Here is a 22798-nt window from a genome sequence, read left to right on the forward strand (position 1 = left end):
CGATGTGACGTTTGGCTCTAGACATCCCAGCCAAGGGAAACAGCGAAGTACACAGAATAAGAGCAGAACATGGCTATTTGGTCCTCTGAGCCTGCTCTGCCATTCAGTAGAGTATAGTTACCATGTCAAATTTGTCCCATGTTTCAGCTTTACTCCCCTTATCCCTCTTGCTCTAGGAACAATACCTAGCCCTTTCCTGAATATATTTATTGGTTTCCTGAATATATGTATTTGGTATTAGGTTTATTATTGTCACATACTGAGGTACAGTGGAAAACTTGTCTTGCATACCGATCGTACAGGTCATTCATTACACAGTGCATTGAGGTAGTACAGGTAAAAACAATAACAGAATACAGAGTAAAGTGTCACAGCTACAGGGGAAGTGCAGTACAGGGAGACAATAAGGTGCAAGGTCATAAAGTATATTGTGAGGTCAGAGTCCGTCTCATCGTATAAGGGAACAATTCAATAGTCTTATCACCATGGGGTAGAAGCTGTCCTTGAGCCTGGTGGTATGTGCCCTCAGGCTCCTGTATCTTCTGCCTGAAGGGAGAGGAGAGAATGAGCCTGGGGGGGGGGGGGTCAAACGTAGGAGGAAAGTACAGGGTCTTTGTCTACACCTCTCACTGCCTTGCTGAAGCAGCCAGCACAATTAGAGTCCGTGGAGGGGAGGCTGGTTTCTGTGACATGCTGGGCTGTGTCCACAACTCTCTGCAGTTTCTTGCCGTCCTGGGCAGAGTAGTTGCCGTACCAAGCCATGATTTGGGACCAACTGCTTTCTGTGGGAGAAAATTCCACAGGTTCACCAATCTGGGAGAAGAATTATCCCTTGTATCCACCCTCTTAAGCCTTGTAAGAACAACCACAGCTTCTCAACTCCTGATAAATCTCCAATGCAACTTCTCTAAGGCCTTGACATTTGAGTGAATTTGAGCCTATTTCTGGAGGCCGCTATTCTTTCCCAGGTCACAGCTGGGTTTCTCTTATCCCTGGCTGCTGGAATTTAAGTTGTAACAGTTTAGTTATACTTGAAACTGAAGGGATTGTGTTCATCACCTTGCTTCTGTAATTTTAGCACAAAGCAGCTGATTGTGGATGTGATCAGGTCCCAAGTTGGAGACTCATTGACTGAAATATTGCGAACATCTGCCTCAACGGATCAGGCAAGTATAGAGGGATACAGAAAACAACTGGAGGGACCCAACAGGTCGGGCAGCGTCTATGGAGGGAAACGGACAGTCGATGTTTTGGGTTGAGACCCTTCATCTGGACTGAAAGATGGAGGGGAGATGTCCGTGTCCCTCCACAGATGCTGCCTGGCCTGCTGAGATCCTCCAGCGTTTTGTGCCTTGATGGGAAATTTTCCAGCCATCTCCACTAACAGGCGGACTTCCCTCTGCCCTTTGTTCCCATGGCAACCAAAAGTTGCCAGGAATGGGGTGTGCAAAATGGCCAACAGTGAGCAGAGTTGGGGATGGGGGGCAGCTGTGGACAGGGTCAGCACCCTCTGCAGCGTGTTTATCCCCGTTATCTGTGCCCTCTGGATAGAACGTAGAACAGTGCAGGCCCTTCGGCCCACAATGTTGTGCCGACACTTTATCCTGCTCTATGATCTGTCTAACCCTTCCCTCCCACATAGCCCTCCATTTCTCCATCATTCATGTAGCTATCTAAGAGTCTCTTAAATGTCCCTAATGTATCTGCCCCACAACCTCTGCCGCAGTGCGTTCCACGCACCCACCACTCTGTGTAAAACAAAAAAAACACTTACCCCTGACATCCCACTTACACCTTCCTCCAGTCACCTTAAAATTATGCCCCCTTGTGTTAGCCATTTAGTTCAACGGGTCTTGTATGTTGGTGGAATATAGTATTAATGGTAGGATTCTTGGCAGTGTGGAGGATCAGAGGGATCTTGGGGTCCGAGTCCATAGGACGTTCAAAGCGGCTGCGCAGGTTGACTCTGTGGTTAAGAAGGCATATGGTGTATTGTCCTTCAATCGGGGAATTGAATTTAGGAGCCGAGGGGTATTGTTGCAGCTATATAGGACCCTGGTCAGACCCCCACTTGGAGTATTATGCTCAATTCTGGTTGCCTACAGGAAAGATGTGGAAGCCATAGAGAGGGTACAGAGGAGATTTACAAGGATGCTGCCTGGAATGTGGAGCATGCCTTATGAAAGCAGGTTGAGGGAACTCGGCCTTTTCTCCTTGGAGAGACGGAGAATGAGGGGGGACCTGATAGAGGTGTGTAAGGTGAGAGGCATTGATCAGGTAGATAATCAGAGGCTTTTCCCCAGGGCTGAAATGGTGGCCACAAGAGAACATAGGTTTAAGGTGCTGGGGAGTAGGTACAGAGGAGATGTCAGGGGTAAGTTTTTTACTCAGAGAGTGGTGAGTGCGTGGAATGGGCTGCCGGCAACGGTGGTGGAGGCGGATACGATAGGGTCTTTCAAGAGACTGTTAGATAGTTACATGGAGCTGAATAAAATAGAGGGCTATGGGTAAGCCTAGTAATTTCTAAGGTAGGGACATGTTCGGCACAGCTTTGTGGGCCGAAGGGCCTGAATTGTGCTGTAGTTTTTTCTATGTTTATGTCGTCTTGGTTCGAAAGGAAATGCAGCTCGATAAGCTCCATCCTCCAAGACTTTTTTTATACTTTGCTGACTTTTACCTAATGGGTGCGATGAACTTGCCCGTCTAATCCTCGTCCCTGTCCAGGTGGCAGACCATTACCGCATCGTTCAGAAGCGAGCGATGCGTGACGCCCGCACCCCGGAGAAGATGAAGCGAAACCCGTCCTTGCTCCTGGACAACAAGCTCCCGATAGAGGAAAAAAAGAGGAAGATCATCCGAAGTCTGAGGAAGCTGGAAGCTATCGGTGTGGTGTCCACTGCCAATGACTACCAGCAGCTGATCAATGAGATAGCCAAGGTGAGAGAATGGGAATCCTACCCTCCCCAGAGCAGTGGGCATGTCAGCTGGGGGGGAGTGGGTGGGAGCAGATCACTGGGGCCTGAAGCTTACCTTGCCCTATGAAAGCTTAGAGCATACCTGAATACCAGTTACAGCTCCAACTCTAATGGGCATTCCACAGAGACTAAACTGGCCACTGTCTGGCTCTCGAGAGGCAGTCTCAGACATGATGAGCTCAAGACTGAAATAACTCACAGTTGCCTCGGGTGAGATTGGGTTTAATTAACTTTAGCCGGGTAGGGAAGGGGGAAGCAGGTGGTTGGCACTGGCTGTAGTGTTTCATAAAGCAAGTTTTCAATTTTTCTGAGATAACTGATGGGCTGTATCCTTCTGAGCTTTGCCAAGGCGTAACTGTTGGTTCCTAGTTTATTCCCTACCTGTCCTGGCTGCATGAAGGTCCCGTATCTGTATCTAATCCATTTTGTTTTATGTTGTGTTAAAATGTATTATTTTTCTTTTTGTTGCTTTCTATAAACTAAAATGCTGCCTCACAGGGTGCACTCCAACCCCCCACCCCGCGGTGCCCACGGGTCCCAGAAGCCAGTGGACACAGTGGGTTCCCCCTCCAGGAGCGTGACCTTGGAGGTGGGGCAAGCAGTCAGCGTGGGCGGGATCACCATAAGGCCCATTGCCCAGATCTGTGACTGGCCACCTCGGCCAGGCCCTGGTGCAGACCTGTGGTTGGGGGGGGGGGGGCGCACAGACTGGACTGGCATCCCTCCACACTGGGTGCCCAAACATGAAGAGCATGGGGCTGAAGTGCGGCAAGAACTCTTCAAATACCCAGAGAGCAAGCAAGCTGCAACACTGCACTCTGTATACACGGACTCCACGGACCGATGCCGAAACCATTGCTGTTTGTAATATGCGTGAATGATGTGGATGAACGTAACTGGTTCAGTAAGTTTGCAGATATCACAAAGATTGTTGAGTTGTCGGCAGTGTGGAGAGCAGTGTTGGGCTTCAGGGTAACAATGTGATGGGCTGAGAAGTGGCAGGTGGAGTTTTATCCTGTTAAGTGTGAGGTGATGCATTTTAAGAGCACTTACTGAGGCTGGGGGACACACTGTGAATGGTAGGGTCCCAGGGAGTATTGAGGAACAGAGGGACCTTGGTGTACAAGTCCAAAGATCCTTGAAGGTGGCAGCACAGATCAATACATGGTTAAGAAAACATATGGGATACTTGCCTTCATTAGTCTGGGCATTGAACACAGAGCAGGGAGGTTAAACATAGAAACACAGAAAACCTACAGCACAATTCAGGCCCTTTGGCCCACAAAGTTGTGCCGAACATGTCCCTACCTTAGAGACCCATAGCCTTCTATTTTTCTCAGCTCCATTATGCTCAGTTCTTTCTAAAAAAAAAAGTTATGCTCAGACTTTCTAAAACATTGATCAGACCTCAGCTGGAGTACTGCATCACCACACTAGAATGTGACTGCACTGGAGAGAGTGCAGAGGAGATTCACCAGGATGTTGCCTGGGATGGAGTGTTGTATTGTATTGGTTTATTATTGTCATTTGTACTGAGGTACAGGGGAAAAACTTGCCTTGCATGCTGTTCATACAGATTAATTAATTACACAGTGCATTGAGGTAGTACAGGGTAAAACAATAACAGAATACAGAGTAAAGCGTCACAGCTACAGGGAAGTGCGTTGCAGGTAGACAATAAGTTGCAAGGTCACAACAAGGTAGATCGTGAGGTCAAGAGTCCATCTCATCGTATAAGGGAACCGTTCAATAGTCTTATAACAGCGGGGTAGAAGCTGTCCTTGAGTCTGGTGGTACGCGCCCTCAGGCTCCTGTATCTTCTGCCTGATGGGAGAGGAGAGAAGAGAGAATGACCCAGGTGGGTGGGGTCTTTGATTATGCTGGCTGCTTCACCAAGGCAGCGAGAGGTATACTCAACGCCCCTACCAATTTTCAATGGCATTTATAAACCGGGTGCACTGCTTGGCCCATGAGCTCCATCTAGCCCATGGAATGGATCCATCGTGCCCCTCTGCCTGACCAAAGTTTTATACAGCTGCCTCTTTACTTCTTGATCAGCGTCTGTCAGGAAGGTGGGATCCTTGCCTCGGGGGCCCCTCTCATGTTCTGGTCTCTCCCTTGCCACAGGACATCCAGAATCACCGGCGCTACCGGCAGCAGCGCAAGGCAGAGCTGAGCAAGTTGAAGCAGACGCTGCACAGGATGGACTCCAAGACAGCATTCTTCGAGGAGCAGATTGACTACTACAACCAGTACATCAAGACCTGCCTTGACAACCTGACAGCTAAGGGAACGTGAGTGACAGTGTTAGCAGAGCAACCTGCCTGCTAGTGTTCTATCACACCGGTCACAGCAGATTAGTGGAAACATCGACAGTCATAAGGAAGGAAGCCAGACCTGTCAGGGCTGATGACAGGAAGCTCTATAGAGAGTAGGAGTTGCCAGGATTCAAGTGCCTGAGTCATAGGGAGAGGTTGGACAGGCTAGGACTTTATTCCTTGGAGCGTAAGAGGATCGGGGAACCTTACAGAGGTGTATAAAATCATGAGGGGCATCAAGAGGGTTAAAGAACACAGTCATTATCCCAGGGAAAGGGAATCAAAAAATTTAAGGGCATCAGTGTAAGGTGAGGGGGGAGAGATTCCTTAGGAACCTAAGGGGAACTACTTCACCCAGAGGATGGTCCGTGTATGGGACGAGCTGCCAGAGGAAGTGGGTGAGGCAGGTACATTAACAACATTTAAAAGACGCTTGGACAGGTGCGCGGATAGGAAAGGTTTAGAGGGATACGGGGCAAATGGGACTGGCTCAGATGGGCAACTTTGGTCAACATGGATGAGTTGGGCCAAAGGGCCTGTTCCTGTGCTGTGTGACCCTATGATCTATATAATCTGGAACACTGCTCCTACCCTGATGCATTGAGTTTGGGAATCAATTTTTTTTTTAATTCAAAATGAATATATTTGTTCAGAGCTGAGGGGTTACGACATGGATCGTGATCTGACTGAACAGCAAAACGATATTAAGAGTGTGCTCCTGTTGCTACCTTGTATTAATACAGTGAAATGTCCCACAGCACTTTACAAATTATCAGACAAAACTTGATGTAAACCTACCAAAGATGAGCAATGGCAAATGTTTAAAGAATAATTTGTTATTCACAATGTATAAAAAGAAATAGAAGCGGGAGTAGGTCATTCAGCCTCTTGTGCCTGCTCCACCGTTCAGTAAGATAAGATCTCTTTATTAGTCACATGTACATCGAAACACAGTGAAATGCATCTTTTGCGTCGAGTGTTCTGGGGGCAGCCCGCAAGTGTCGCCACACTTCCAGCGCCAACATAGCATGCCCACAACTTCCTAACCTGTACGTCTTTGGAATGTGGGAAGAAACCGGAGCACCCGGAGGAAACCCACGCAGACACGGGGAGAACATACAAGCTCCTTACGGGCAGTGGCCGGAATTGAACCCAGGTCGCTGGCGCTGTAATAGTGTTACTCTAACTGCTACACTACTGTGCTCACCCATGCTTTTACCTCCGTGCTACTTCACTGCACTGACTGCCTATCCCTTGGTTCCCTTAATACCTGAAAACCTATCAAGCCTGCCTTGATTACACTTGGTGACTGAGCCTCCACTGCCCTTGCAATAGAGAATTCTGAAGTTTAACTACGCTGAGGATGAAGAATATTTTTTTCTCGCCTCACTCCTGAAGGGCCAAACCCTAATTTGAGATGGTGACCCCTTTTCTAGCTGACATCATCTCTGCAACTGCCCTGTCAAGCCCCTAAGTAATCGTGTGTGTTTCACTAATATTGCCTCTCTTTCTTCTAAACTCTGATATTGTCTAGTCTACTTAATTTCTTCTCGTACAACAAATCCATCATTTCAGGAATCATCTGGTACCTAACAGCTTTTCTATTGGACGGGCCAGGTTTAAAATCCAAACCCTTTTGCAGGCCACTCCTAAGCCTTGCAGCTCCAGTGACCTGGGTTCCACTCGGAGTTTGCACGTTCTCCCTGTGAACGCATGGGGTCTCTCCCCCCCCGGGGGCTGCGGTTCCCCCCCCACGTACCAACAACATGCGGGGTCGGTGGGTTAGTCAGCTGCTGTGATTCATCCCCCTACTGTGTGGGTGAGGGGTAGGGAGACACTGCGGCCAGTTGATGGGAAATGTGGGAAGAATGAAAAGGAGTTAGGATAAATGGCTGCGTGATGGTCAGTGTGGACTAGGTGAGCCTGTTACTCTGCTGTGATCTATCTACACAGCAAATCAGGCAGGGTTCCCGTACAAAGCCAGCTACTGATACTCCAGTAACGAAAATACTCGGCAAGTCAGGCAGGATCAGTCGAAAGAGAAAACAGAGTTAACATTTCAGGTCAAAAACCCTTCATCTAAAATGAGAAAGAGAAGAAAGGAAGTTTTGGGCTGCAGCCAGGATGGGGGAGACAAGCAGGGCAGATGGGACGATGGATCCATTCCATGGGCTAGATGTGGAGAGGGTGCAGAAGAGGTTCACCAGGGTGCTGCCTGGATTAGAGGGTATGAGCTATAAGGAGAGGTTAGATAAACTAAGATTTCTTTATTAGTCACATGTACATCGAAACACACAGTGAAATGCATCTTTTGCGTAGAGTGTTCTGGGGGCAGCCCGCAAGTGTCACCACGCTTCCAGCGCCAACATAGCACGCCCGCAACTTCCTAACCCGTACGTCTTTGGAATGTGGGAGGAAACCGGAGCACCTGGAGGAAACTCACGCAGACACGGGGAGAACATACAAACTCCTTACAGACAGTGGCCGGAATTGACCCAGGTCGCTGGCACTGTAATAATGTTACGCTAACCACTATACTACTGTGCCTGGAGGGGAGACCTAATAGAGGTTTTTAAAATTATGAGAGAGAGTCAGACTCTGTTCCCCAGGGTAGAAATGTCAAACACCAGAGGACATGCTTTTAAGATTAGAGGGGGGATGTTTAAAGGCGGTGAGGGGCAGGTTGTTTACACAGAGCTGTAGGTGCCTGGAATGGGTTACCAGGGGTAGTAGTGGAAGCAGGCAGTTTGGTGAGTTTAAGAGGTTTTTAGATAGAGTCGTGAATATGAAGGGATCTGGATGATACACAGGAGGAGGACATTTGGTATAAATTGGCATCAAAATCGTCCAACATCGTGGGCCGAGTGGCCTGTCCCATGCTGTACTGTTCTGTGTTCTATGTTTAAAATCTAGCCTGACCAAAGCAAAGGAGCAGTTCAAGGTTGTTTTAAATTAAAGGAAGTGCCAAAAGATTGAAACAAAAACAAAATGCTGGAAAAACTCAGCAGGTCAGGCAGCATCTGCGGAAAAAGAAACGGTCAATGCTTTGTGTCTTCATCCCTGTGTCAGAACTGGGAAAGAGTAGGTTTCCAGTGGGAGAGATTTCCTGCATCTGCAGGTTTTTTGATTTTCATCACAAGATTGTTATTTGAAGTCAGCAAAGATGCTAAGAAATTGCTTGAGTAAATGGAGCACACTAGTGAAAAATAAAAAGACTAAGCTTTTGTAGGCCTGTACAAGGGCACTGTAAGAAAAGACAGAAGTTATAATGGCAAGCAAGGAAATGGAGTATTGGCGATGCTTAAAAAATAATTTTACCTGTCTTTACAGTAGAATATGCACACAATATTCAGGAAAATACCTGGGAGCCAAGGATTTCTTTTAGAATTAGGAACTTAAATCAGAATCCGAATTATTATCACTGACGTATGACGTGAAACTTGTTTTGCAGCAGCAGTACAGTGCAAGACATAAAATTACCATAAATTACAAATATAAATGGTGCAAAAAAGAAGAAATAACTAGATAGTGTTCATGGACCGTTCAGAAATCTGACGGTGGAGGGGAAGAAGCTGTTCCTGAATCATTGAGTGTGGGTCTTCAGGTTCCTGTACCACCTCCCCGATGGTAGTAACGTGAAGAGGGCATGTCCTGGGTGGTGAGGGTACTTAGTGATGGATACTACCATCTTGAGGCACCGCCTCTTGAAGACGATGGCGGGGGAGGGTTGTGCCCATGATGAAGCCGGCTGAGTCTACAACCTTCTGCAGCCTCTTGCGATCCTGCGCATTGGAGCCTCCATACCAGGCGGTGATGCAACCAGTCAGAACGTCCTCCGCCATACAAAGTAAAGTGTTAGAAAAATGAATGGAACCAAAAGCTGACACATCCCTTGGACCTGATGACCCACATCCTAGAGTTTAAGAGGTGGGGAGAGAAATGGTGGGCTTTCCTCAGATTTTTCAAATGGTCCCCGAGGACAAATGTAGTAAAGGTAAATAAAAACGATGTGCTGGAAAAGTACAGCAGTGCAGGCAGCATCTTTGGAAAGAGAATTAAAACGTTAATTCTGTTTCTCTCTCCACGGATGCTGCCTGACCTGCCAATTTATTTCCAGCGTTTTCTGTTCCAGATTTCTGGCAAGTGCAGGACATTGTTTTGTAGCCATGGCCCTGCCGTTCCAGAACTTGGGATTGGCAGGGGGGTGGTGGTGGTGAGGGGCTTTGTCCTGGCATCAGTACCAGAGAAAACACTGGAAAACAAAGCAAGTTCCAGACGAGATTACTGCACAATATTGGGGGCAATATATTAGCATGCTTGGAGAATGTTTCTCCTGACTGAGGGGTCCCCCACCAGTTTCAGAAGACAAAAGAGACTGCAGATGCTGGAATCTGGAACAAAAAACAACACTGGAAAAACTCAGCAGGTCAAGCAGCATCTGTGGAGGCAAAAGGTGCAAGTCAACGTTTCGAGTCAAGACTGAGGGGGGAGAGGAAAGATGGCCAGTGTATCAGGGTGTGAGGAACGGTGAGACGGTGGTGGGTGGAACTCGATGGGAAGGGAATGATGGACAGGTGGAACCAAATGGGGGGGGGGGGGGGGAGAGAGATGGGAGAGGTGAACAAAGGAAGGGGAGAAAAGCTAGGTGGATGGGTGAGTGTGTGAGGGAGGAGGACATGGGGTTATTCCCCCACACACTTGCCCATCCACCTTGTTTTCCTCTCCCCTTGTTCACTTCTCCCTTCCCCGTCTGCCCATCATCCCCTCCCCACCTGGTTCCACCCACCTCCACGCCAGTCTCAGACGAAGGAGTAGGCTGTTTAGGGCTGGGATGAGGGTATTCTCTGGGAACAGGGGTACCTCGGAGGACTCTGGAGGCCGAATCGTGGTTCATTCAAACCTGGGATTGATGGGTTAAGGGATGGGAGGATGGTGCTGGAAAGCCTCACTGAGGTGAAGGATCAGCTGTGCTCTCAGTGAATGGTGGTGCAGATCTGAAGGTATGGATGGCCCACTTTTGCCCCTAGTTGTGTTTTTATTGAATCGGTGTTCGGTCCAGTGAAAATAACGGGATGGTGCCAGCCTGAATATTAAACCAAGGCTGTATCCCGTCCTGCTCCCCTGGCCTTGGAGGAGTTTTCTCTAGGCTGCTGGCACTCGATGTTCTGTGTCTAACATCTCATGCATGATGCTTACAGGGGCCCTGGGAAGAAGCCTGCAGAGGCCAAGGGAAAGAAGAGTAAAGCCCTGTCTCTGAACTACACTGCTGCGCGACTGCAAGAGAAAGGGGTGCTGCTGGAGATCGAGGACCTGCCCACCAGCCAGTAAGTCAGCAATATTGTGTTTGACACTATGGCCAAGTGCTGCGCAAGCTTTGCAGAGGAGGCTGAGCTGCTTTTCTTGGAGACTATGGAATAGTTTCAGTCCTGACGGACGTTAGCTGGAAGAGAACAATGTCCTTCCGTCTTCTGTTGTGACTCACGTTGGGCAACCTCTGGCTCCACCGCAGATCCAAACTCTGAGAGTGAGAACAAAGTGCACAGTGATGACGGGTCCTGGTAACATACATCTGTCGTTGTACTGGAATTAAAAATGGAAAATGCTGGAAACACTCAGCCGGTCAGGCAGTGTCTATAGAGAGAGGAACAGTTGGCGTTTCAGATTCAGGGCCCTTTATCAGAGAAAACAAGTTAGGTAGCCTGAATGGCGTTCTCTCCCCACTGAGTATGCGAAATGTTGTTGCTGGGACCTGGTCTTTCCTCTGCAGATGTTGGCTTTATCTGTTCTCTGCCTCCAGGTTCAGGAATGTGATCTTTGACATTGTGCAGAGTGAGGAGGTGGGAACCTTCGAGGTGAAGGCTCGATTCATGGGTGTGGACATGGAAAGGTTCCAGCTGAAGTACCAGGTAAGGTCTGCGGACGTTTCCTGTGCACGGGCCTCGTTGATCACGGCAAAGTCCAGTAACACGAGGGTCATACCTCGCCTCCATGTGTCTGGACTCGACAGCCCTGGTTCCCGTTGCTCAACGCCATCTGGTGAAGGTGGCATTAGCCCCGATGAAACGGCTCTCTGTCTCGAGTTGACTAACCTGGAATGGTTTTAACTCTTGGCTTGCATCAGAGGAAGTCAACCAGGGAGATCACTCGTGGGCTGGTATTCCAGTTCAAGGTTACGCGATAAATGTATATGATGTGTCTAATACACTGGGCATACTAGTGTGACACACACACAGTTTCTGTGGCATCCACCCTTGCAAGGATCCCTCACACTGAGTTCACTGACCAGCTCCGGTGTCAAGGGAGAGAAGCAAGCTTGCTTACTTTTCTCCATCATCTCATTATCCTCTCTCTGGTTCCTCGCCCTTTCATGCAGTAATCTTTTCAGTGAGTGCCAGTACACTATTTGGCTTGTCAGGGATCAAACCCGTGATCTCCATTACCACACTTCCAAAACAAAAATACTTCACTGGCTGTAAAGTACATCAGGATTGTCTGAGACTGTGAAAGGGTGTACAGGAATGCAAATCCTCCACTTGTGGTTCGTTGCTGGTGCATTTCTGTACTGAGCCACGGGGAAGCAGAGTCGTCATCTTCCAGGTGGGCTCTGCTCCTTGGCAAAGTCTCTCCCGTGGCTGCCCTTCCCCGATTTTCAACACTCCAGTTTTGCCAAGTGTGCCTGAACTCAGGAATTCCCTCCCCAAATTTCTCTGCCTCTTTCTCCTTTTAAAACCTGCCTCTTTGATCAGGATTTTGCTTAATATTTGCAGTTTGTTGGTTTTGTTTCATGTTGCTCTTGTGAAAGACCTTGATGTGTTGACGCATTGCATAACCATAGAAATGAAATAAGACAAAATGCTGGAAATAGCAGGTCAGGCAGCGTTTGTGGAGGGAGAAACAGAATTAACGTTTCAGGTCCAAGACCTTTGTTGACGGGGTGGGTCTGACTCACCCCTGCTGAACCTGAAGCACTTTGCTTACTGAAAGCAGTCCTGATATCATCAAACTATCTGAGGGCAGAGACACAAGAGACTGTAGATGCTGGAATCTGGAACAATGCACAAAGTGCTGGAGAAATTCAGCGGGTCGGGCGAAATGGGCAGTCAATGTTTCGGGTTGTGACAGGGGTCTCGACTCGACACGTTGACCATCCATTCCCCTCCATGGATGCTGCCTGACCCGCCGAGTCCCTCCAGCTTTTTGAGTGTTGTTTCTGACGAGGGTGGTGCTGTTGTGGTCTGGCGAACTGCCTTCTCAAACTCTGGACTGGGAGATAAGAGGGGAGATGGCCGGTGTGAAGAGTTGAGGGGAAGGAGTGGGGCGAGAGCTGGCAGGTGATGGGTGGATCCAGGTGAGGAGGGGAGAGTGGAGATAGAGGCAGGGGCTGGGAGGTGATAGGTGGAGGCAACAAAGGGCTGCAGATGGTGGAGTCTGGTTGGAAAAGAAGGCAGAGCGTGGAACCAAATGAGGGAGGTGGGGTAAACGTCAACCGTCCACTTCTCTTCACAGATGCTGCTCGACCTACTGAGTTCCTCGCGCAGTTTTCTTTTGTTCCTGCCCCAGCATCTGCAGTCTCTTGTGTCCCCGACTTCTCGAACTGCTGGGTGTTTCCAGCACTTTGTTTTTATTCCAGATTTCCGGCATCTGCAGTTTTGTTTGAACATAGAACACTACAGCACAGTACAGGCCCTTTGGCCCAAGATGTTGTACCGAGATTTTATCCTGCTAAGATCTATCTAACCCTTCCCTCCCACATAGCCCCCTATTTTTCTATCATTCATGTGGCTATCTAAGAGTCTCTTAAATGTCCCTAATGTATCTGCCCCCACAACTTCTGCTGGCGGTGTGTTCCACACACCCACCACTCTCCGTGTAAAACAAAAAGACTTACCCCTGACATTCCCCTTATACTTTCCTCCAATCACCTTAAAATTATGCCCCCCTCATGTTAGCCATTGTCGCCCTGGGAAAAAGTCTCAGAGTCCACTCGATCTATGCCTCTTATCATCTTGTACACCTCTATCAAGTCACCTCTCATCCTCCTCCTCTTCAAAGAGAAAACCCCCAGCTCGCTCAACCTATCCTCATAAGACATGCTCTCCAATCCAGGCAGCATCCTGGTAAATCTCCTCTGCACCCTCCCTAAAGCTTCCACATCCTTCCTATAATGAGGCAACCAGAACTGAACACAATACTCCAAGTGTGGTCTGACCAGAGTTCTATAGAGCTGCAACATTACCTCGCAGCTCTTGAACTCAATACCCCGACTGATGAAGGCCAGCACACCATATGCCTTCCTAATGACCCTATTGACCTGCGCGGCAACCTTGATTTCCTTTTTTTCCACTGCCTGTATCAGCGAGTTGGTCGGCCGAGACAGAAGCTCCGTTTTCTCTTCTGTTTCCCCAGGACCTCCTCCAGCTGCAGTACGAGGGAGTGGCCGTGATGAAGATGTTCGACAAGGCCAAGGTCAATGTAAATCTGCTGATCTTCCTGCTCAACAAGAAGTTCTTCAAGAAATGAGCCGCTGTCTCATCCTATTGCTTCTGCCACCCGACGTAACCACTGCTTCTGCTGCGCAGATGCAACTAGTACTAGAACGTAGCACGGTAGATCACCTGCGGCACACAAGTGTGCCGACGCACTTATATATTTAATATATTATTGCTTCAAATCAACCTCGGACTCCACTAGCCGGGAGAAAGGAATCGAGAATCATGGCCTCTGAGGTGTAATCGGGCTTTTTACAAAAGGTTTATTGCAGAATCTGGAATCCGGCATCCTATCCTCAAGTAGAGGACCAGAACATCTGGGACCAGGTCCCTGAACAGCGTCACTGGTGGCTCTGGTGGTAACGGATCCACTTTCTCCCATCTCGGACCTCCAGGGTTGTCCTCCAAACTTCCCCCGTGTAATAATGGGGAGCTGCAGCCATTTCCTTGGCTCCTGCTCATCCCTCTCCATGGAAGGCAAACTGCAGTAGCCCTCCCTTCCAAACCCATCAGCTGCCTGTCAGGTGGGGCGGGTTGGCTGTGGACCCATCAGGAGGTAGAGGTCAGCTGCAACCCTATTCTCCCAACCAGTGGGGGGGAAAGCAGGTTCTGTTTTATCCCAGTCCTAAATTCAGTGCATCCAAACAACATCCGTGTCTAGCTCCACGACCTGTCGATTGGATTGGAAAGTTACCTGCTGTCTCGGAGCTCCACAGTAAATGCCTCAGTGACGAGTTTCAGACACCCTTGTGTGAGCACCACAGTGTGCTTGCTTGGCAGACCCTAACAGAGTCTTGGTGTTCCTTGGTTTTGAACCAGGGCCAGTTGTATTTACCTCATGATTTTATACCTGAGGATGGAGTTGCCTCCACCCTGGCAGGCTCTGTGTTTAGGAAACGTCCTTCATGAGAACTTCTGTGCCGTAGAGACAAACTTCTGTGCAGGGTGTGATGTTGACTGCATCCTTGGCATGTTAGGTTGGAGGTCTCCTGCAACCCCTGGCCTATTGCAGAACAGAGCTACTGTATTCTCAGTTACTAGAGCCATTGAAACACACCCCATGCATTGGAAATCTGTTGAATACATTGTGATCGTCGTGGTAGGACTGGGACCCTCTGGGTTTCTGTATGTGTTCCACTATGGGAAGGAACAGCAGGTGAAAGCCCACTCTTCTGAGTAGTGACAGCAGAGGCGGCAATAGTTCAGTGAAATGGTGGCATTGAGGGATCAGTTGAACGGCAGGCAGAGAGTGGCCATGGGTGCCTGCTCTTCCCATCCAAGGTGTATCTGCTCTCAGTGGCATGAGCTGAAGGAGGCTTCCAGCATTTTAAACCAAGAGCCGTGGTCACTCCTCGGATCTGATCAAGTCAGCCGGCATACTTTGGGTGGAGGGTGTCCCAGATGGAGCAAGGCCCAAGCTCATTCCCAGGCAGGATAGTGGAGTGAATAATCAGTATGGTTCGTTAACCCCCAGCTTCCAGAGTGCTTCAGGGTGGGGCACTTTGGTCCGGTTGTCTGATGGCCCAGCCCATGTTCTGACAGTGTGTTTGTCACTTTCTCCCGGTTTGGCTACTGATTCCCTGTTCATACACTGAGGTCAGACTGGTAGCTACTGTCAGCTCAGGCTGTCAACCAACCAGAGCTTGTGACCTGCAGTCTCACCCAGGCACTTGCTAACAGGTGGAGGGTGTGACATTGAGCCAGGCTTTCTACCTGCATCAATCCCCCATCACCCTGACCTGAGCAGTGACTCCCGCTACTTATCTACTCTAATGGTATTTTTTTTATCCAATTGCTATAAATTGATCGACTGGTAACTGATGAAAGAAATCTAATTCAAGGCTGACTATTTACTCAACAACCTCAATTCATGATATCTATTTTATCAAAGTGCTGGGATTTTAATTGTAACAATTGTACAAAAAAAAAATTTAACTTTTTAAAAAATGTTCTCTGAGCACTGGTGCTCGGGGTGTGCCCTCTGAGCGCCAGTGCGCACGGAGAGCGCCCAGTGAGCTTGCAGCTGGAGTCAGCAGCTTGATCAAACCATAGACTCTAAAGGTCTGTGGCTGTATTGGAAAATGAGCGGCATTCTGCTGGAGCTGCCCTCAACCAGCATCACTGAAAACAAGTTCACCAGCCGTGCATAGGGGCAGTCTGGTAACAGTACCTGCTCTCCCAAAGTAATCGCCTGTGTGAAGAGATTATGCCTCCTCAAGCCTGCCTTACCATTCACTATATCTGCCCAAGCCTCAACTCTTTTTTTTGTGCCAGTTCCCCATGGCCCTCAATGATTATTCAAACATTTATCTACTTTCTCTTTAAATACCCCCGATCTAGTCTCTACTCCTCCCACCATCCACCCCCCCCACCCCCCCCCCCCCCGGGTAAAGACTTTTGCCACTACAGTGGATCTGGTCACAGCTGAGCAGTGTGGGTGGGACTTTGTGCTATAGCGATGCTGATTCAGAGATTAAAAACTGCACTGAGCACCAGAAAGAACTCTTGCATGGGATCCTTTATATTCCACTGAAGACAGGCACTGGGGCCTCTGTTGCATTGTGTCCTGCTGACCGTACAGTGCTTCCCTGGGAGAATCACCCTGGATAATGAGCACAAACCCTTCACCACCTGATTCCGGAGGGTGTCACCTACTGAGGCACTGCTGGTACCTCAGTGGGCAAGTGTCGATCTGTCCTATTTGGTTTAAGCATATTGCACAGTTTGCGTGGCAGTGCTGCCGTTGCAAAGCTCCAGCGATTCTCATTCTGTGGAGTTGGCACATTCTCCATGATTGCGTGGGTTTCCCCTGGGCATTCCTATTTCTTCCCACTTCCCAAAGGCTTGCCTCTGTACATTATCCCGTGTAGGGGTGGGCAGAATTGTAGTGGGAGCGGGGATTGATGGGCGTATGAGAGAGTAGGGTACAACAAAGTGGGGGAATTGGATTGCTAGGAATAGTCAAAGAGTAGGCATAAACCCAAGGGGCTGAATGGCCTCCATCATTAAATACAAAGGCAGGGTGGTGGGGTATTTTTCACTAAACAACAAGTAGCTGGAGGAATTCAACAGGTCAGGGAGCATCTGCAGAGAGAAATCGATAGTCAACGTTTTGCGTCGAGACCCTTCATCTGGACCAAAAGAGTGGAGGGGAGATGGCCAGTGTCAAGAGGGGAGGGGTGGGCCAAGAGCTGGCAAGTGATAGGTGGATCCAGGTGATTGGCAGATGCGGGAGTGAAGGTTGGAGATGGTGACCAAGTCTGGGAGGGCGTAGGTGCTGGACTCCGATCGGAAAGCAAAGGTGGAGCGTGGAAGTGGGCTGGGCAGGTAGGGAGGGTTCCCAGTGGGCGTTCGCAGTCCCTGCTACTCTAAACTGAGCTGACCAGGGCAGCCGCAGAGCTGATGAAACGCAGCACCGAGCTGGGACCTCGAAGCCAGAGTGGTGGATGAAAGGAAATAAAATATCGGAGAACCAAAGCTTGTGGTCTGGATGCACTTTTAACAGTTTGGTTCTGGAGCACCACCCACGGGGCCAGAGTCTGTCTCTTTAGACAGTTTGGATTTAGTGACTGACCTGAAACGTCCTCGTCTCTCTCTCTCCCTGTGTTTTACCCTTCAGCTTGCGTTGTTAGTGAAGGCGGAGACCTTGGGGCTCAGTGGATTGCCCCTTCTCTCCTCCCTCTGCCGCCCTCCAAATGCAACAGTTGGCAAGACAGAGTGGACGTGGTGGCATCCAGTCAGGGTAACCAGTGGATCAGAGTGGATTATTAGACAGCTGCAGACCCCCTAGCTCAATGGACCCAGACGCAGCCGGAGAAGGACAATCTGTCTGACCAGCGGATCTGTCTCTGGTGCGAGTTAGCAGTGCAGGAGGGAACGAGCCAGGGGTACGTGCTCTAGATGGTTGGGCCGAGCCCAAAAGAGGGGCCTTTGTGATTGGCAGTGATGCTCCCTGGGGTCAAATCTGCTGAGGGTCACTATTTAGGTTTGTACACAAGCCTGAAGAAATATTTTTTTTAAAATGGTACAGAAAACAAAACGGTTGAGTGTGACAACTGTGATTAAGATGTTTGCTAGAATCACTACACATTGTAAATGCTGCTTGTACATGTTGCTCTTTCTGTCTTGTTCTTCACCTCTGTCTATTCCTGGAGCTTGTCGTTTACTCCCTGTGCACAGTATTTTAATTTGTACATTGGAGCTGGAGGCTACGCACTGCTTTGGAGCATTTAACGTGGCTCCAGAATGGGTTTCAATGTACAACCTATAATGGGAACCAGATACTTGAATAGTGGCAAGCAAGAGGGATCAGTGTGTTAATGCAGAGCTCAAGGTGAGTCTGAACCCACCGTACGGCAGTGGGATGCAAGTCTCTCTCCTGCTGCTCTGGAGATTCACACTGAGCCGCAAACTGGCAGATGCAAGCTCGTGGTTTGAAATTGTCCATATGTTGAGATCAACCTCAATATATTCAGTCTTGCCGTGCGAAGCCAGCAACCATCAGCTGTGGAAAATGGAATAATTCTCCCTTGACAATAACTTTGACTGAAATTGGGATCAAAGCTCCACGAATCCAAGCCCTTGTCTTTTGACCTTGAATAACCTTTCTTTGTGTTCTTTTCTTTTCTCAAAATAAATAAATTAAAAGCATTAGACACTAAAAACTAAACTTGAATCGGTGTGTTTGCTGTGCAGACTTAACGGAGGGCAATCGTCAATGAAGCTGAGCTGACCTTTGGCAGGTCCTCTGCACGTTCTCAGTGGGCAGATCTAGAGGAAATGGAGACCTGGAATAGGTGCACATGGAGCTACATAGTCCCTCTGGAGATGTAATGGAGGATCTATCACTTAGGCTCCTGTATCTTCTACCTGATGGGAGAGGAGAGAAGAGAGAATGATCCGGGTGTGTGGGGTCTTTGATTATGCTGGCTGTTTCACCAAGGCAGCGAGAGGTATAGACAGATTCCAAGGAGGGGAGACTGGTTTCTGTGAGGTATTGGGCTGTGTCCACAACTCTCTGCAGTTTCTTGCGGTCCCGGGCAGAGCAGTTGCTGTACCAAGCTGTGATGCATCCAGATAGGATGCTTTCTATGGTGCATCGATAAAAGTTGGTGAGTGTCAAAGGGGACATACTGAATTTCTTTATCCTCCAGAGGAAGTAGAGGCGCTGGTGAGCTTTTTTGGCCATGACGTTTACATGGTTGGACCAGGACAGGCGATTGGTGATGTTCACTCCCAGGAACTTGAAGCTCTCAACCCTTTCGACCTCAGCACCATTGACGTAAACAGGTGCATGTACACCGCCCCCTTTCCTGAAGTCAGTGACTAGCTCTTTTGTTTTGTTGACATTTGAGAGAGAGGTTGTTGTCATGTCTATCTCCTTCCTGTACGCCGACTCATCGCTGTTGAGGTGTGACCTTCAACGGCATCATCTGCAAACTTGAATGCTATGGACCACCTTTTGCACTGCAGTGGACTTGTCTTTTTTTTCTTCACTGCCTTGTATAATTTATATCCTGTGTGTTGTCTGTACCCATGTGCCTGGGATCCTCTTTGTACCTGTACCCCACTGTACGTGTGCACACAACGATAAACCCGACTGGACTTGTTGACGGTGTCTTCCTTATTCCCATCTCCTTCCTGCAGGGTCAGCTGGTGATCAGGAATGGTGTCAGGGCCTGACCCTGGTGCAGAGAGACTTGGATTCACCGGACACCCTGTCCCTAACACAGCCGCTGCACATCCATCTTACTGCGTTCCATTACCCTCCTCCAGCTGTCAGCTCGCACAACATCTGGCCTGGACTTCAGCGGGCCAGTCCTCACACAACAGTCCCGCTGTTATGTACCAGCAACAAAAGAAACACACCGAGTCATGTATGTGTTAGAACCTATTTTATTAATAATTACTTAAGATAATAAGAAAAATAAAAGTAAAAATGTTGGATATTAAATATTAACACCTTAAAAAAAACTAAACTCAAAGTGTGCGTGTGGCAAGTTCCCAAACTCCAAGTCCAGGAATAGTTCTCAAAGTTCAGTTCAGCAAGCCATAAGGTGAAACGTGAGCAAAGGTTTCTTCAACAACCACCGTTGACTGAAGAAAAAATGTAGAGAGAGAATAGAGAGAAATTACGAAATCCAAATGCTCCGCGGTGGAACCCCTCAGTCACCGAAGATCTCCACTGCCTTGTTCCAAAGTATCTGCCACCCCGAAAAGCATTCGAGACGTGGCCGTTCACACAAATACCTGTTTCCTTCTACAGGTTGACGACAAAGTGGACTCCACTGGATTATTCCAAAAACCCATCCGTGGATTGTAGCGACGGACACAGTAACTGTTTCTCATCCATTGATACAGAGACCGGCAGGCAGGGTCTCTCTTTCTCCTCTCTCCTGACTGACCCAAAACGTCAACGTCTGTTATGTTTGTTCTTCATCACGAGACAAACTTGGCGTGGGTTTAACATGGGAACATTTATTGAAAACAACAGACTGCACAGTCCTACAACACCAGGCTGGCTGCTTTTCCCGCTCTTTCCAGCCACTTCCTGTTTCCCCCATGTGACCCCCTTGCATTGCCTGCTGGGAGCTGTAGTTCTTTATTATAACTACATAATAACACATCTTCCCCCTTTAAAGAAAAAAGCAAACACAATACTTTGTCCTTATAAACCTGCCAAGAACCCTTGTCCACTCAGCAGCTTTCAATCAGTCTCTGAGGTGGTTTTATGGTCCTTTTTGGTCTGGTCCTTGTTTCCGCAGGTGTGTTGCTTTCATTTGCTGCATTGGTGTTTTCCTGGGAACTCTGGTCCACGTGTTCATTTTCTCCATATGCTGGCCCCTTTGGTGTACTGACCGGGGACGGGTCACAGCCATGGGTTGGAGCTCGTGGTCGTAGATCCACGCGGTTCCTCCTCAGAGGTGTCCCTCACTCTGTCTGGATCTGGTATGAGTGTGGATTTACTTCCTCTTGCACAACTCCTTGCATGGACCATGTGCCAGAATCATGATCTCGGATTCGCACTTGATCCCCAGGCTTCAGGACTGGTCGGCTTTTCGCTGTCTTGTGATTCCGTTTCTGTTTTTCTTTCCCTTCCTCTTTAGCCTGTTTGACCTTGTGTGTTCCTTCAGGTGTCAACAGGTTTTCATGTATTGGAAGGTTAGTGTGTATGCGTCGACCCATCAGCATTTAGGCTGGTGAAAGGCCATTCTGCAGTGGCGCATTTCTGTAAATCATTAGACTTCTGTGGAAATCCTCTCATCCATCTTGCGCTTTCTTCATGAGGCCCTTCACCACCTTAACTGAACTCTCTGCTAGGCCATTAGATTTTGGGTGATGTGGGCTTGAGGTTACATGTTGAAACTCCCAAACATTGGCAAAGGATTCAAGTTCACTGCTCGAAAATTGTGGACCATTGTCTGATACTACTTCATATGGAACTCCATGCCTCGCAAACACAGCTTTCAGGAACGTGATAACTGCTTTGCTGGACGTTGATTGCAGTGTCACAACCTCTGGGTAATTGGAGTCTGTTATAACAATATGGCTCTTCCCATTACAGTCAAACAAATCCACTCCAACTTTGAAATACGGCCTGTCTGGTACAGGGTGTGATGTAAGTGGTTCTGCTTGTTGCTTTGGTCTGTAGGTAAGGCATATTTCACATGAAGCAGTGGTCTGGCTGATGTCTTGGTTTATTCTTGGCCAGTACATCACTCACATGCTCTACGTTTACATATTTTCCTCCCCAAGATGCCCTTCATGTATCTTCTGGAGCATCTCCTTGCATAGTGACACCGGAATCACAAACCTGTTCCCTTTGAAGACCATATCTTTCACTACTGACAGTTCAGCTCTGCATGCCCAATAATCCCGAATACACATTGGACAGTCATCCTTTGCTGCTGGCCATCCTTTCTGTATTGTATCCTGGAGTACTTTCATTGTTTCCTCTGCCTCTGTTGCGTTCCTAATCGGAGATACTGGAAGAGAGGTGACAGTCATGTCAACATTGGCCTGTATATCTGCATTAACCTGTTGGTCACTTTTTTCTGTCTTGTCAACTGCTTGAGACAGCGCATCAGTAACAAACATATATTTTCCCGGTGTGTAGATCATCTTCACATCATATTTCTGCAGCCTTATCAACATGCGCTGTATCCTCATGGCAGTCATTCAGTGGTTTGTACATAATTGAGACCAATGGTTTCTGGTCTGTCTCCACTTCAATAGCTTGCCCATAGATGTACTGATGGAACCTTTCACACGCATATGTAGTGGCGAGAAGCTCTTTCTCTACCTGTGCATAGTTGGCTTCCGCACTTGTTAAAGCCCTTGATGCATAGGCCACAGGTTGCCATGTACCATCATGCTGCTGCAGTAGTACTGATCCAAGGCAGTGCTGGGTTGCATCAGCTGATATCCTGATACACCTTTCCGGATCATAAAACTTCAGCATGGGGTCTTCAGTTAGGACCCTTTTCAACGTCTGGAAACGCTCCTCTTGCTCATGAGACCAAATCCATTCATCTTGTTGCTCAAGGAGTGACCTAAGTGGTGCTGACACTGTTGACAGTCGAGGGATGCAGTTAGCCAGGTAAGTCACCGTCCCTAAGAAACGTCTTACCTCCTCTTTGCTTTGAGGCCTCTCCATGTTTTTAATGGCTGATGTCTTTCTTGGGTCAAGCTTCACTCCCTCTTCAGATATGACATCTCCTATGAAGTTCAGTGTCTTCACATCAAACTCACATTTCTCTTTATTTAATTTCAAATTGACATTCCTTTCGTGTTCCTCCTTGGTGGACCCCCAGACAATGACGTCATCCATCATGGTCTCGACAGGTATGCCCTCGAAAATCATGTGGATGGTTTTATGGTAGACTTCTGGTGCGGACAGGATCCCATCTGGCAGCTGAAGATAGCAATACCTTCCCTGTGGTGTGTTAAAAGTACACAGTCTCGAACTTGCCTCATCAAGCTTCATCTGCCAAAATCCAGACGATGCATCGAGCTT

The 22798-nt window shown here is 48.4% G+C and overlaps 1 protein-coding gene across 1 annotated transcript in view; it reads left to right on the forward strand.

The window, feature by feature from the left end:
• iqgap3 (IQ motif containing GTPase activating protein 3) overlaps positions 1 to 18513 on the forward strand; it is a 136424-nt gene extending 117911 nt beyond the window's left edge. Inside the window, exons 33-38 of the mRNA XM_052045848.1 lie at positions 1079 to 1166; positions 2725 to 2937; positions 5103 to 5269; positions 10492 to 10617; positions 11091 to 11199; positions 13700 to 18513. Of these exons, the coding sequence (XP_051901808.1) occupies positions 1079 to 1166; positions 2725 to 2937; positions 5103 to 5269; positions 10492 to 10617; positions 11091 to 11199; positions 13700 to 13813 (817 nt within the window). The 3' untranslated portion in view covers positions 13814 to 18513. The remainder of the gene's footprint in view (positions 1 to 1078; positions 1167 to 2724; positions 2938 to 5102; positions 5270 to 10491; positions 10618 to 11090; positions 11200 to 13699) is intronic.
• Positions 18514 to 22798: the final 4285 nt, after the last annotated feature.

This window comes from Pristis pectinata, chromosome 40 (assembly GCF_009764475.1).
Source record: "Pristis pectinata isolate sPriPec2 chromosome 40, sPriPec2.1.pri, whole genome shotgun sequence".
In the NCBI taxonomy this organism is placed as follows: domain Eukaryota; kingdom Metazoa; phylum Chordata; class Chondrichthyes; order Rhinopristiformes; family Pristidae; genus Pristis; species Pristis pectinata.